Genomic DNA, 14,432 nt, shown 5'->3' with positions numbered 1-14,432 from the left:
GAAGGAATTAAAACTCTTTTTTTCCAAAATTGTCTTTGGAGTAAAGAGTCTCAGAGTATTTATTGTATTTTCAATGAGCAAATTAAGGTTAATATAGTCAATTTAATTGTTAATTAATGATAAAAAATAAATTTCTTAATATGTGTGAAAACAGTCAAAAAAATCAATTAAAGTGAACCGAACGGAGTAACTTTTTATAATTTTAAATGAAGTATCATCGGTGAAATATAACAACTCGATAGAGTTTGTAGTTATTGAACAAACTATCTACGTTGAATAAAACATGAATCTAACTGTTTTTTCATAGCATACATGCTATCGTTATGACATGTTGTTTTACTCTTTTGTTAGTTGTTTTGAAATTATGACAATTTCGTAGACTCTTGTGTGTTATGCAACGGGACAACAACAACAACAATCCAGTATAATCCCACTTAGTGGGGTCTGGGGAGGATAGTGTGTACGTAGACCTTACCCCTACCCTGAGGTAGAGAGGCTGTTTCCAAATAGACCCCCGGCATCCTTCCCTCCAAGAACTTCCCACCTTGCTCTTGGGGAGACTCGAACTCACAACCTCTTGGTTGGAAGTGGAGGTTGCTTGCCATCAGAGCAACCCCTCTTGGTTGCAACGAGACAACTACATTAAATATAATTAGGGGTGACAAAATGATTAAAGAAAACAGTTAACCACCCTCCATCCATATTATATCCACTAAAAAATGGGTTGAATAATGAATTTTTTAAAAATGTATCAAATATGGATAAAAACCATATTATCCATTCAGAAAATGGATAACCAATGGGTAACCAATGGATAACCAATGAGTCTAACTTTTACATTTGTAAAACCTCAAATTGGGGGTTCCTCAAGTTAGGGAGACTAAGGACCCGTTTGACCATAGATTTTGCCATAATAAATTTGAATTTTATTTGGCATACACATGTTTTGCCCTAGATTTTGCCCGTACATTTTGACAAAATCCCAAATTCCAAAACCAACGCCAAAATATCACTATTACATTTTTAAAAAATTGCTCCAAACTTTTGTATTTTATAAAATAGCCCACAATTTATTATTTTGCAACAATGTTGCTCCGTCTTCTCGGTCATCTGATAGTGTATCATGTAGTTCATTATAAAAATGATAATTTTGTACCAAATTTATTTATGTTCAGGACTATGGTTTACGACAATATAATAAATGCTATTGATAATGGTACTGTTGGGTATTTGTGATAGTTTTTAGAACTTGTGGGTATAAGTCATGTTTCATGTTTTTCCAAAATAAATTTGGGAAATATGTTTTGAAAACTTATGTCCAAACACATTTTCATCTTCAAACCAAACTTCACCCAAATCAAAATTTTCAAACAAATTTGGGAATCTATGACCAAACGCTAGCTAAGAATTCTCCCAAAAGTGATCATATGCAAGAAGTCATAGATAATATGAATCCGTTTTTATCCCTATTAAATATGGGTCGGATCGAATAATTTATCCGTGTTTTCATTACACATTTTCGACCCGAATCATATCCGACCCGACCCGTCCGTTTATCACTCCTAAATATAACATAAAATCCTACCGATTTGTCATAACTTGTGCATGGTGCAGTTCACCGCTTTTAGTTGATCTTGCCGCCATCTATGCTGCTCAACTGTCAATACATATTGGGGCCATTCCGATAATATTGCCAACTCCAAAGGGAAAAATTTCAATACCAACCCAAAAAAGTCTCTTATGTGATTGCTGAGGCGGAGCTAGGATTTGAACCTTATGAATTTGGAATTTGTAATCCTCTTAAGTTATTAGTGTTGGGAATAAACCCCCTACCAAAATAATATTCACGGTAATAAAAGCAGAATAATAATGTAGCACCGAGATACGGTAATTAACAAGAATAAAAGAGTAACAATGATACCAAGATTTTTACGTGGAAAACCCTTCTGAATAAGGGAAAAACTACGACCCCAAGAGGAGCAACTGATATCACTATAGTAAGGAATTTACACTTTGTAGGCCCGAATAAAATACTACAAAGACCACTACAATACTCAAAAGAAATAACCCTCTTTTGATATTTTACCTCACTACAATATCGCTCACACTCTTTCTTTCTTTCTAGCTCTCAGATATATTTTCCTCTGAGATTGATTATGAAAAATGAGAGCCGAAGCTCTCATTTTATAGGCAAAAACGAGCCTCCCATACTTGACATTTCAATGTTCTGCAGCCTACTTTCTTTGACAGACAAAGAAAACGTGAGCTGCTGCTGCATATATTGAAAACTGAAGCAAAAAAGAAAACTTCTTCCTTAAATTAAGGGGCTGGACCCCACAAATCTCCCCCTCTAGTCCCATTCACCTGAAGGGGATAACACCGCAGTTTCTAGTTTGAGTGTATGCGGACAAGTTCTTTGCATAGCTCAAACTTGTCTCTTGGTACCACTTTGGTCAGCATATCCGCAGGATTTTCGCTTGTGTGAATCTTTTTGACCTGTAAAGATTCGTTGTCCCCCTGCTCACTAATCCAATGATATCTCACATCGATGTGTTTGGTTCTTGCATGGTACATAGAGTTCTTGCTAAGGTCTATTGCACTTTGACTGTCACAATAGACGACATACTCCTTCTGATGCAATCCAAGCTCTTGAAGGAACCGTTTGAGCCATATCATCTCCTTGCCAGTTTCTGTAGTGGCAATATACTCCGCTTCAGTTGTAGAGAGTGCAACACACTTCTGCAACCTCGACTGCCATGATATAGCTCCCCCTGAAAATGTAAACAAATATCCAGTAGTGGATTTTCTATTATCAATGTCACCTGCCATATCAGCATCTGTATAGCCCTTCAAGATTGGATCAGATCCTCCAAAGCATAAACAATCTCCCGTGGTACCTCTCAGGTACCTGAGTATCCACTTGACTGCTTCCCAATGTTCCTTTCCAGGATTTTCAAGAAACCTGCTGACAACACCAACTGCGTGAGCAATATCAGGTCTAGTGCATACCATTGCATACATTAAGCTTCCGACTGCTGAAGAATAAGGAACTTCAGCCATGTTCCCTTTCTCCTCCACTGTTGTAGGACACATCTTCTTACTCAACTTTAGATGACCAGCAAGAGGTGTGCTGACTAGCTTAGCATTCTTCATGTTAAAGCGTTCTAGTACACGTTCAATGTACTTCTCCTGAGATAGCCACAACTTTCTACTTGTTCTCTCTCGAACTATCTTCATCCCTAGAATTTGGTGTGCTGGGCCCAAGTCCTTCATATCAAATGACTTGGACAGATCTCCTTTCAACTTTGCTATCAACCCCTTGTCTTTTCCTACAATTAACATGTCATCCATATACAACAACAATATAATAAAACTATTCTCAGAAAATCTTTTGAAGTATACACATGGATCAGAATAGGTCTTTAGGTATGTTTGACTTTTCATGAATGAGTCAAACTTCATGTACCACTGCCTTGGTGCCTGCTTCAATCCATAAAGACTCTTATTCAATTTGCACACCATGTGTTTCTTTCCAGCTACTTCAAATCCTTCTGGCTGCTCCATATAAATCCCCTCTTCCAAATCTCCATGAAGAAATATAGTTTTCACATCCAACTGCTCCACTTCAAGATCTAGGCTAGCTGCTAAGCTCAAAATTGTTCGAATAGAAGTCATTTTGACAACAGGTGAGAAAATTTCGTCAAAATCAATACCTTTCTTTTGTTCGATGCCTTTAACCACCAATCGAGCTTTGTATCTGACCAACTTGCCATTTCCATCTTTCTTGAGTTTAAAGACCCATTTGCATTTGAGTGGTTTTTTACCCTTTGGAAGTTCAACCAGCTTGTATGTGCCATTTTTCTGTAGAGATTCCATCTCTTCTTGCATAGCTTTCATCCACTGGTTCTTTTCTGGATGGGACAACACCTCCTTAAGACTTTCTGGCCCCCCCCATCACTGATGAGGACATACTCTGTGGAAGGGTACCTGCATGACTCTACCCTTGGCCTCTCTGATCTCCTCAGAGGTTGAGGTTGTTCTTCTCCCTGAGTGGGGTGCTCCACTTCCTCGACACCTTCATCAAGTTGCTCCCCCTCCTCAATAACCTCACCAGGTTGCTCCCCCTGCTCGGCAACCTCGTTGGTCGTACTTTCATTCTTTGCCTTTTCTGACATATCAACAGCAGTTCCAACTTCACTTTCTCGGAAGACTACATCTCTGCTTCTGATGACCTTCTTCTTTACAGGATCCCACAGTCTGTACCTGAACTCTTCATCTCCATATCCGATAAATATGCAGGGAACAGATTTATCATCCAGCTTTGTTCTCTGCTCTTTTGGTACATGTGCAAAAGCTCTGCAATCGAACATCTTCAGATGCGAGTAGGACACCTCCTTGTTGGTCCAAACTCTCTCTGGGATTTCAAATGCCAACGGAACTGATGGACTCCTATTGATCAGGTAACAGGCTGTCTGAACTGCTTCACTCCAGAATGACTTAGGCAGTTTAGCCATTCTGAGCATGCTTCTCACCTTCTCCACAATGGTGCGGTTCATCCTCTCGGCTACGCCATTGTGCTGTGGGGTTCTAGGAACTGTTTTTTCATGTCTGATCCCATGACTTGAACAATACTCTTCAAATTCCCTTGAAGTGTACTCACCTCCATTGTCACTTCGGAGACGCTTTAGCTTTCGACCCGTCTCCCTTTCTACTAGAGCATGAAACTTCTGGAAAACTTGAAACACCTGATCTTTGGTTTTCAAAATATAAACCCATAATTTTCGTGAAGCATCATCAATAAAAGTAACAAAATATTTGTTACCGCCCATTGGTTCAATTTCCATTGGGCTGCAAACATCAGAATATACTAAATCAAGTATATTCAATTTTCTTTCAGACGATGTCTGAAATGAGACTCTATGCTGCTTACCAAATAAACAGTAGTCACAAGGTTTTACCGTTGTACCTTTGGCATAAGAAATGAGTGATTTCTTGGCAAGAATCTGCAATCCCTTCTCGCTCATATGACCCATTCTTTTGTGCCACAAATCTGCAGAAATCTCATCTTGTACTGCGTTCAATTCACCTTGGCATATTTCTGCATTTGTCCTGTACAACGTGCCACGAGCAACTCCCTTTGCAATCACCAATGATCCCTTAGTGAGTCTCCACTTTTGATTCGCAAAATAGTTCTCGTATCCATCTCAGTCTAAAGCAATTCCCGAGATCAAGTTCATCCGCAAATCAGGTACATGCCGCACATCCTTTAGAACCAATGTGCATCCGACATTTGTCTTGATACAAATGTCACCAATCCCCGCAATCTTTGAGTAACTTGTGTTACCCATTCTCACTGTGCCGAAATCACCTGCTACATATCTGCAAAAAATATCTCTTACCAGTGTGGCATGGTAAGATGACGCTGTGTCAACCACCCATTCCGACTCTGGACCTGACAGGTGCATGCATTCCTCTTCCTTATTTATAAAGATGACAACATTATCATTATTTTGCACCATGGCGGCTGTGTTGTCGTCATTCTTCTGGCCACTAGTTTCACCTTTGCCCTTCCTTGGATTTGGGCAATTTTTTTTGAAGTGACCTGGTTGATCACAGTTGTAGCAATTTCTGGCTCTTGATTTGGATCGGTTCTTTGACTTCCTACGAGCTCCGGATCTACCATAGTTGTTCGAACTCCTTTGATAACTCCTGCCTCTACCTTCTGTGATGAGAGTCTGTCCTTGATTTTCAGGCTTCTTTCTCATCTTCTCATTGAGTAGAAGAGCCGATGTGACATCTTTCAACTCAATAGTAGTCTTACCGTGCAGGATGGTTGTTGCCAAATTATCGTACGAAGATGGCAATGAGTTCAATAGCAAGATGGTTTTATCTTCTTCCTCGATTTTCACTCCGAGGTTGGCAAGCTGTGTGATTAGTCCGTTAAACACATTTAAATGTGACAAAAAATTCGTACCTTCACTCATGTGTAGGGCGTATAACTGCTTCTTCAGGTACAATTTATTTGGCAGCGTTTTGGACATGTATAGGCTTTCCAACCTTGTCCAAATTCCATGTGCAGTATCTTCATCAATGATGTTATTTACCACATCATCTGATAAGTGCAACCTTATTGCACTAGCAGCTCTTTCATCCAAGTCAGCCCAATCCTCAGCTTTCATGGTATCAGGCTTTTTGGAATCAACATCTAGAACCTTGTGTAATCCTTGTTGGATGAGCAGATCTCTCATCCTTCTTTGCCATGTTGAGAAACCGTTATCTCCGTTGAATTTTGCTACCTCGTACTTTACTCCGGACATTTTTATTTTTCACCAAGTATAGTACTACCGACAGTGAATAGTATTTCAGTGAACGAGCAGAACCTGAGCTCTGATACCAGTTGTTGGGAATAAACCCCCTACCAAAATAATATTCACGGTAATAAAAGCGGAATAATACTGTAGCATCGAGATACGGTAATTAACAAGAATAAAAGAGTAACAATGATACCAAGATTTTTACGTGGAAAACCCTTCTGAATAAGGGAAAAACCACGACCCCGAGAGGAGCAACTGATATCACTATAGTAAGGAATTTACACTTTGTAGGCCCGAGTAAAATACTACAAAGACCACTACAATACTCAAAAGAAATAACCCTCTTTTGATATTTCACCTCACTACAATATCGCTCACACTCTCTCTTTCTTTCTAGCTCTCAGATATATTTTCCTCTGAGATTGATTATGAAAAATGAGAGCCGAAGCTCTCATTTTATAGGCAAAAACGAGCCTCCCATACTTGACATTTCAATGTTCTGCAGCCTACTTTCTTTGACAGACAAAGAAAACGTGAGCTGCTGCTGCCTATATTGAAAACTGAAGCAAAGAAGAAAACTTCTTCCTTAAATTAAGGGGCTGGACCCCACAATTAGGTTCTAAATTAATAATTTTTATGTATTCATTGAATTTTTTAATATAAATATAAGATTTGAACAAAAATTACTGAGCTCGATCGAACCCGCAACCGACATCGTGACTCTGCCTTGGTTATGTGTCAATCTCCAGAAAAAACACGGCTTGAAAGTTGAAACTAAAAAAGATGGCCGTGAGACGGGGACGAATTGTTGAATTATGCCGTTGTAGCTACTCGTTTTGTGCATCTAATTTTTGACATCCAATAAAATCACCGAGGAAGCGGTTGGTGCTGAATTTAATACGCATTTAAGGCCTTAGATCTAATCCTACCTTTCCCAACTACCAACTTCCGTAAATTTCCTCATAAATTCAGTGCTTCCTAATTCCCACCAGCCTCTTATTTATTCCAACATAATTGTTCATTACGCTCTCTTACCACCTCCATCCTCTTCTTCTGGAGCTTGGTCCCCCTCTTTAACTAGTTTTCCAAAAGTATGGGATGAAATACGAAAATATAAAAATTTAGGTTTAAATTACCCGTCGATTCCTTGAGAAAAAAATTAACCATAACTTGCTTTATTAATATATTCTGAAAAATGAGTTTAAACATGTAATCAATAATCTAGATTTTTTACTCATTAAACATTAATAAGCATGATACTTGCTTGATGAATAATTGAACAGGAAACTAAATTTAAAATTATTTAAGAAATGAGTAATAACACATTTGAACAGTGATTTTGACAATCTAGAGTAAACTGAATTTCTTGTGTGCTTATATCAGTAGAAGTCTCCCGCGAATTCTCAGGCTCAGCCCCCCCTCCCTCGGAGTTGGAACTAGGATTTTAACTTTATTGTTCTAGATTTCAGAGCGATAATTTTAAGCGATAATAACTGATTTTAAATTTAATATTTATAAATATTTAATAAATTTCTTAACACAAATATACTATTTGGGCAAAAAGCGGAACTAGTATTTGAGATTCTAGCTGTGCCCCTGATTTTATTGTACGTTTTATTTACTTTTTTTAGTTCGGTTTATGACAAATACTTTATTCAGCATAATAAAGTATGCTACTTTGGCAGGTATCAAATCTATATAAACCACATAGACTTTCCCAAAGTTCACACCTTTCACACAACTCAAAAGGCTCTGAGTTGTGAGGCCATGGCTTTTTTCTCCAGAATAGTCATCCATTGGAAAATGACCCTCTTCATGTTCACCATTACACTGATCTTTTCACCTTCACTCTCCTCTGCATCTTCCACTCCCAAAAAGTTCAAGAAAATCTATGCCTTTGGGGACTCTTACACAGACACAGGCAACACACACTCAGCCACTGGTCCAAGCTCTTTCAATTATGTATCAAGTCCTCCTTATGGACGCACATTTTTCCACCACCCAACCAATAGATATTCCGATGGTCGATTAGTCATTGATTTCGTGGCTGAGTCATTGTCCTTGCCATTTTTACCGCCTTATCGCAACCCAAAAGCGGATAAAACTTATGGTGTTAACTTTGCTGTAGCTGGTTCAACTGCTATAAGGCACAGATTCTTTGTGAGAAATAATCTCACGTTGAATGTAACTCCTCAATCACTTCAAACGCAGCTCACTTGGTTTAATAGGTTTTTGGAAAGTGAAGGTTGTAAAAACTCCACAACAACGCCAAAGCAGTGTGAGGCAGTATTTAGTGATGCATTGTTTTGGGTAGGTGAAATCGGTGCTAATGATTATGCGTATAGTTTTGGATCTTCTGTTTCACCCAACACTATTCAACATCTTGCCACCACAAGTTTAACCGGTTTTTTACAGGTAAACTTATACTACTCTTTATATCCATTTTATTTAATGCTATCATGAATAGTTCTACGTACTGATCTTATAAGCATCCGGCTCATTATGTGATCACTTCTTACATGCATCCGTTGCTTTATTAGACGATGAACTTTTCACATCGCACCGATACTACCAACAAGAAAAATTTGGGACCAAGAGTCTCACTCATAGTTCGTTGATTCATGCATTTTGGTTGAAGTGTGAGGCCACTTCGTCTAAAAGGTTAAAAGAACAGGTTTATTATGTTTTAATTGTATTATTATAGACGATCATCTCATCTCTAACAGATTAAACAAACAACGCCTCCCAGTCTCACGTGGGGCATGATTTTTAGGCCCGGTTTGTCCATAGATTTCTTCTTCTTCTTTTCTCCGGATATTTTTTGTTGAAGAATTAACCTAAGTAGCTGCCAACTTAACCGTTTAAACTAAAAATAGCCGGTGGAAGTCTAGTGTATACATAATTTATGTATTATATGTGTATAATGAATGTATAATCTATGTATATAGCTAAAAAAAGTAAACAATAAATATGGCTGACTATTTGTTTGAAGATCCCAATTTTTTTTCAAAAATGTGTTTATCCATGAAAATTTTCAAGTTTTTGGAGATTTTTCGAAAATAAGTTTTTCAAAAACCAAAAAGTGACGTTGACCACCTTTTCAAGTTTTTTGGAAAAAACTTTTTCCCCCGGCTCACAGAACTACAATATTTTTTTCAAGTGAAATGCATGTCTACACATAATTTCAAATTTCAAATACCATTTTTCAACCTAACTTCAAATGCTACTTTTATTTTTTCAAAAATCATAGTAATTTTTTATGCCCAAACGTCTACCTTCAACTTTTAATTTTCTCAGTTATTTTTTATTTTTTCTTACCTCATCTAAAAGATTAAAATATTACACTTCAATTTAATTTCTTAATTGTAAATACGCCTCCTTAAGTGTGGCGTATTTTTTATTCATAAGCAAAACACGGTCCTGATGCATTTTAAATTGTGCGATCAACTCATCTAAAAGCTTAGTTAATTAAAATGTTAATTAACATACTTTAACTATTGATTAGTTAATTAACATACTTTAACTATTGATTATATTATGTGGCAACAGTTTTAAAGTTTCTTGCCAGAAAATTTGGCCAAAACATCTCATATATATATCTGAATCGATTCGTTTACAGGTACTATTGAGCAAGGGAGCAAAATACGTTGTTGTTCAAGGTCTTCCTCCAACAGGTTGTTTAACACTGTCCATGTATTTGGCACCTGAGACTGACAGAGATGACATGGGATGTGTGGGAAGTGTAGACAAACAAAGCAATCTCCACAACAGCATTATCCAAACCAAGTTAGATTCTTTCCGGAAACAATTCCCACAAGCTGTAATTATTTACGCAGACTATTGGAATGCATACAGTACAGTAGTGAAAGGTGCCAACAAGTATGGATTTAAGGAGCTGTTCAAAAGTTGCTGTGGATCTGGTGGTGGAAACTACAATTTCGACGTGTTTAACACTTGTGGTTCTCCTTCTGCAAGCTCTTGTTCTGATCCTTCTCAGTATATTAATTGGGATGGTGTTCATCTTACTGAAGCCATGTACAAAACTATGGCTAACTTGTTTCTTAATGGGACATTTTGTAAACCCCCATTTAGTTATTTGCTAGCGAAAAAGCAGTAGTTTTGAAAGGAGTCATTCATAATTAGCTTTCTATTCACAGTGAATTACTGAACTAGAAGTTTCATATGGGATAAGCAAATTAAATGCTTCTAGGCCGTGCTTAATTTGTAGAGAGTCTGTTATTTGAGGAATTTCATACATAACGTCAGATCTCACCTCACAATATATAGAAGCATTTCACTTACTAGTGTCAATTGACGCGACATACATAAACGACAAAAGTACCCATACGAATGAAGCAAGAGAGAAAAATTTCAAGAGAAATATACAAAGATACATAGTACTTCTCCTATATATATTAAGCAGCAACTGAATTTTCTACAAGTTCTTGATATAATTAGCTTCAGGGAAATTTTTTCGTTGATCCCATCTTAATAGGTGTCACATGGGCGTTTTTTGTCCGCCGAAAATGTTGCCCGCTGTGCGGCAGTCAAGTCCCCACTTGGGTTTAGCCTTGCCCGATTTTCTTTTCCTTTCGAGGTTTAACACTTAGAATCAATTTAAGGCAATGCAAACATAGAAGGACACAAGCAGATTTACGGGAACCCTTTCCCAACCTTTTATAATAAATCAATTACAAAGGAAATTCTCACAAAAATGGCCGAGACTTGCACGATTCTGCCCTATAAAAGCCCCCGCCTAAGGAGTCTCGTGCTGTCCACTCGTTTGGCAAGGCAATGGCACATATTTTGCCATGCTCAAGCCTTGATATAGACAACCTATGCCTATATCTTTGCTATTTCCCACCCTAGGTACTTAGCCCCTTTTTGGGGATGCTAATACACATATATATAGTGTAGTAAGCCCAAAACTGATTTCCTATTTCAGTTGACATCCCCCAACTGATAGGACATGATCCCCATTATCAAAACGTGCATGTCATGATAGAACATGCTTAAAAACGTGCAAAGACTCAGCCTTATAATCAACAACTCTTGGACAAAGGCAGTTGTAACCGCCCAACTGCATAGCATGTGCACAACACACGTGAGAACCACTCCATTTGCGATGCATGTGCGCATTCTGGGCCAGGTACTGCATGCCCAAGGCTGGCTTTGCGCCCAGCCTTAGCCTTTGACACTGCTCCCGCTCAATGCCATCGCCACAGCTCGTTGCCCATGACTTAGCCGCACACCCGCCCGCTGCCATAGTTGCTTGTCCTTGTCAAGTCGCCCCTACTTGATCAAGTCTGCCTTTTGCCAATGCCAAGCTGATTTTGGCATCAAGTCACCAAGACATGATGCCATTCCCGTTGCTAAGTCATTTACCAACAATTTACTTAGGTGCCAGCCCGCTCACCTAAGTCATGACAACATCATATTGCCAATGCCACTGCCTTGGCACTAAGCTGCCCTATTTTAGCGCCGAGGTCTTTCCCGTTTTGCCTTGTCAAGCTTCCGTCCAGCCCGCCTAGTTCCGTCAAGGTCTTGGCCTTTGCTTGCACTCAGTCCACTCATATTTTGGTGTAGTCCGTCACACCGTAGCCCTCAAATAGAAGTGTAGTCCGTCACACTTGCCCTTGCAACAGTTTGTTGCCATTGACAACACCTGCATTGTCTTGCATGTTGATTTCCCCGCACATAGGCCAATGGCAAGGCCATCATGCCAAATCCTCGCCACTACCGCGCCGCTTGCCGATCAGCTTTGTTAAGGGTCTAACAAACCACCCCAACCAGTTGAATTCGATGCCCTCGTCGAATATTGATAATAGGCGAAATCTAGGTGATTTAGCTATTGTTTATGCTTCCGCTTGATTATATTCCAATGACATATTATGGTTCATTGATGAAAAATAGGCTTTAATTGCTATATGTATACATTGCAGGATGAGGAGCCTATATGATGCTTTCTAAAGGATATTGGAATGATTTATGAGCAAGAACAACCCCTCGGAGTTGAGTGCGCGCAAGGACGAGATGAAAAAATGGATGAAATCAAGCTCCAGGTGCGCAAAGAAATGCGCGAAGGTGCACAGGAGTTCGCGCGTAAGAAAGGCCGAGGCAGAATCATGTGCGAAGAAACGCGCAAAGTTATGCGTGAGCTCGCGCGTGCCCTGTCCGGAAAAATGTTATTTAGGGGTAAAATTAGAAATCTGGAGAGAGACCCACTTAACCTATATAAAGTCAAGCTCGCCCAAGGTTAAAGGGTGGAAGGTTTTCATAGTTTAGTGGAAGAAATAGAGAGGCAAGAGGCAAGGAGGAGTTTTGACCATCAAGTTCTTCTTTTCTTCTCTTGTTTTTGCTATTTTGTGATAACATTGAACTTATTTGTGATGAACACTAGTATGAGTGACTAAAACCCATTGTTCTAGGGTCATGGGTATAACATGAATATTGTTGTTTGGAGTTTAATTTGACAAAGTTGGTTTATCATATTGGGTTGTTTATTTAATTCTGCGTTCAATTATTTTGCTGAGTAACTAACAGTGAAATACTATCTACGAATCTTTAGTTGAACTCGAAAGTGAGAACTCTAGATTGCATATAGAATTAAATAGAGCAAGTTCTTAACCCGGGCCTCGAGGAACGGATTAGCAATTGGGATAGATATATACCCAATTGCCTTGCTTGGTTGAAATACATGAATTGTAAATGCGTTCTTGTTAACCTTAATTCCATAGACATATAGGCATTGAGTTGACTTGAATAGGCGAGTAAGAACTCGACAGATTCTTATGAGTAATATCAACCATGTCAATCAATAACCTAGATAAATTTATTAGTCATTTTAAGCCAAGAACACAACACGATTGTTAACTATGCCCGTGACCCTGGAATATCTTCTCCTATTGTTTGTTACTCGAAATTGCTCTTCGTTTGGTTACTTGCTTTAGATTAGATTAATTCCTTATAGTTTAAGTAGTAAAATAATTACATTTCTCTTTTGTGAACAATCTCTTGGGTAGATAAAGAAATTGGGTTTGAATCAGTCAACAGTTAATCATAAGTCTTCGTGGGAACAATACTCTACTCACTACTCTATTACTTGACGATTACGTGCACTTGCGTGAGTGTTTTTGGGTCGCAAAAAGTTTTTGGCGCCGTTGCCGGGGACTTAGAAATTAGCTACTTGACTGAATTGAGCTTTTATTATTTATTTATTCGAGTTTTAACTCTCTGTTCACTTTGTTTGTGCTAATACATGAGTTTCTATTGAATGCGAAGAAGTAGAAGCGCAAACATTCTCCTTCCTCTCGATCCCGAAATTGAACGAACACTTCACAGATTGAGGAGGGAGGTGGACGCTAGAATCAGAATTGAAAGAGAGTTGGACATTGTAGTTCAACCACAACCAATTGAGATGGCAGGTAATGAGGAACGCGCGGTGATTGAAGCCGCAAGGCCCAGTCTGGCTAATATGACTCAGGCTATTGTGAAGCCTGATATCACTGGGCACTTTGAGCTGAAACAATACATGGTGCACCTGATCCAATCCACAGGGCTGTTTGTAGGTTTACCTCATGAAGAACCGCAAAGGCACATTCAGAATTTCTTGGAAATTACGGATACCTACAACTATCCGAACGTTTCTAAGGACTATGTCAGGCTGACACTTTTCCCCTTTTCACTGATTGGGGAAGCTAAGGAGTGGTTGAATAAAGAGCCAGAAAATTCAATCCGCACTTGGGATGATCTGGCGAGGAAATGCTTAATCAAGTTTTCCCCCTAAGAAAACAAAGGTATTGAGGAGTCAAATTCTTGGGTTTGAACAATGAGCTGGTGAGGCACTGCGTCAAGCATGGGAAAGGTACAAGAAGATACTCAGAGACTGTCCTCATCATTGCCAGACGAACGAGGTATTGGGTCACACTTTTGTAGATGGGTTAGATGATGCTTCAAAGATGAATCTTGATTCAGCTTGTATGGGTAGTTGAATGGCCAGACCGTACAGTGAAATCCAAATCTTGCTGAATAACTTCACTGCTAATGATAATAACTGGCAAGGTGAGGGTGATTCACGAAAGGCAGTTAAACAAAAATTAGCTGGGTTACTTAAGTTAG

The 14,432-nt window shown here is 38.8% G+C and overlaps 1 protein-coding gene across 1 annotated transcript; it reads left to right on the top strand.

Moving 5' to 3' along the window:
- The first annotated feature begins 8,031 nt into the window (after nt 1–8,031).
- LOC107776692 (GDSL esterase/lipase At3g48460) lies at nt 8,032–10,595 on the top strand. The gene is made up of 2 exons (XM_016596605.2): nt 8,032–8,729; nt 9,934–10,595. The coding sequence occupies exons 1-2, from the start codon at nt 8,082–8,084 to the stop codon at nt 10,429–10,431; spliced, it is 1,146 nt and encodes a 381-aa protein (XP_016452091.1). The 5' UTR covers nt 8,032–8,081; the 3' UTR covers nt 10,432–10,595.
- The last annotated feature ends 3,837 nt before the right edge of the window (nt 10,596–14,432 follow it).

The sequence above is a fragment of the Nicotiana tabacum genome, chromosome 6 (genome assembly GCF_000715075.1).
Source record: "Nicotiana tabacum cultivar K326 chromosome 6, ASM71507v2, whole genome shotgun sequence".
NCBI lineage: Eukaryota > Viridiplantae > Streptophyta > Magnoliopsida > Solanales > Solanaceae > Nicotiana > Nicotiana tabacum.
Note: the sequence above shows the minus strand (reverse complement) of the source record. Positions and strands in the feature narration are given on the sequence as shown.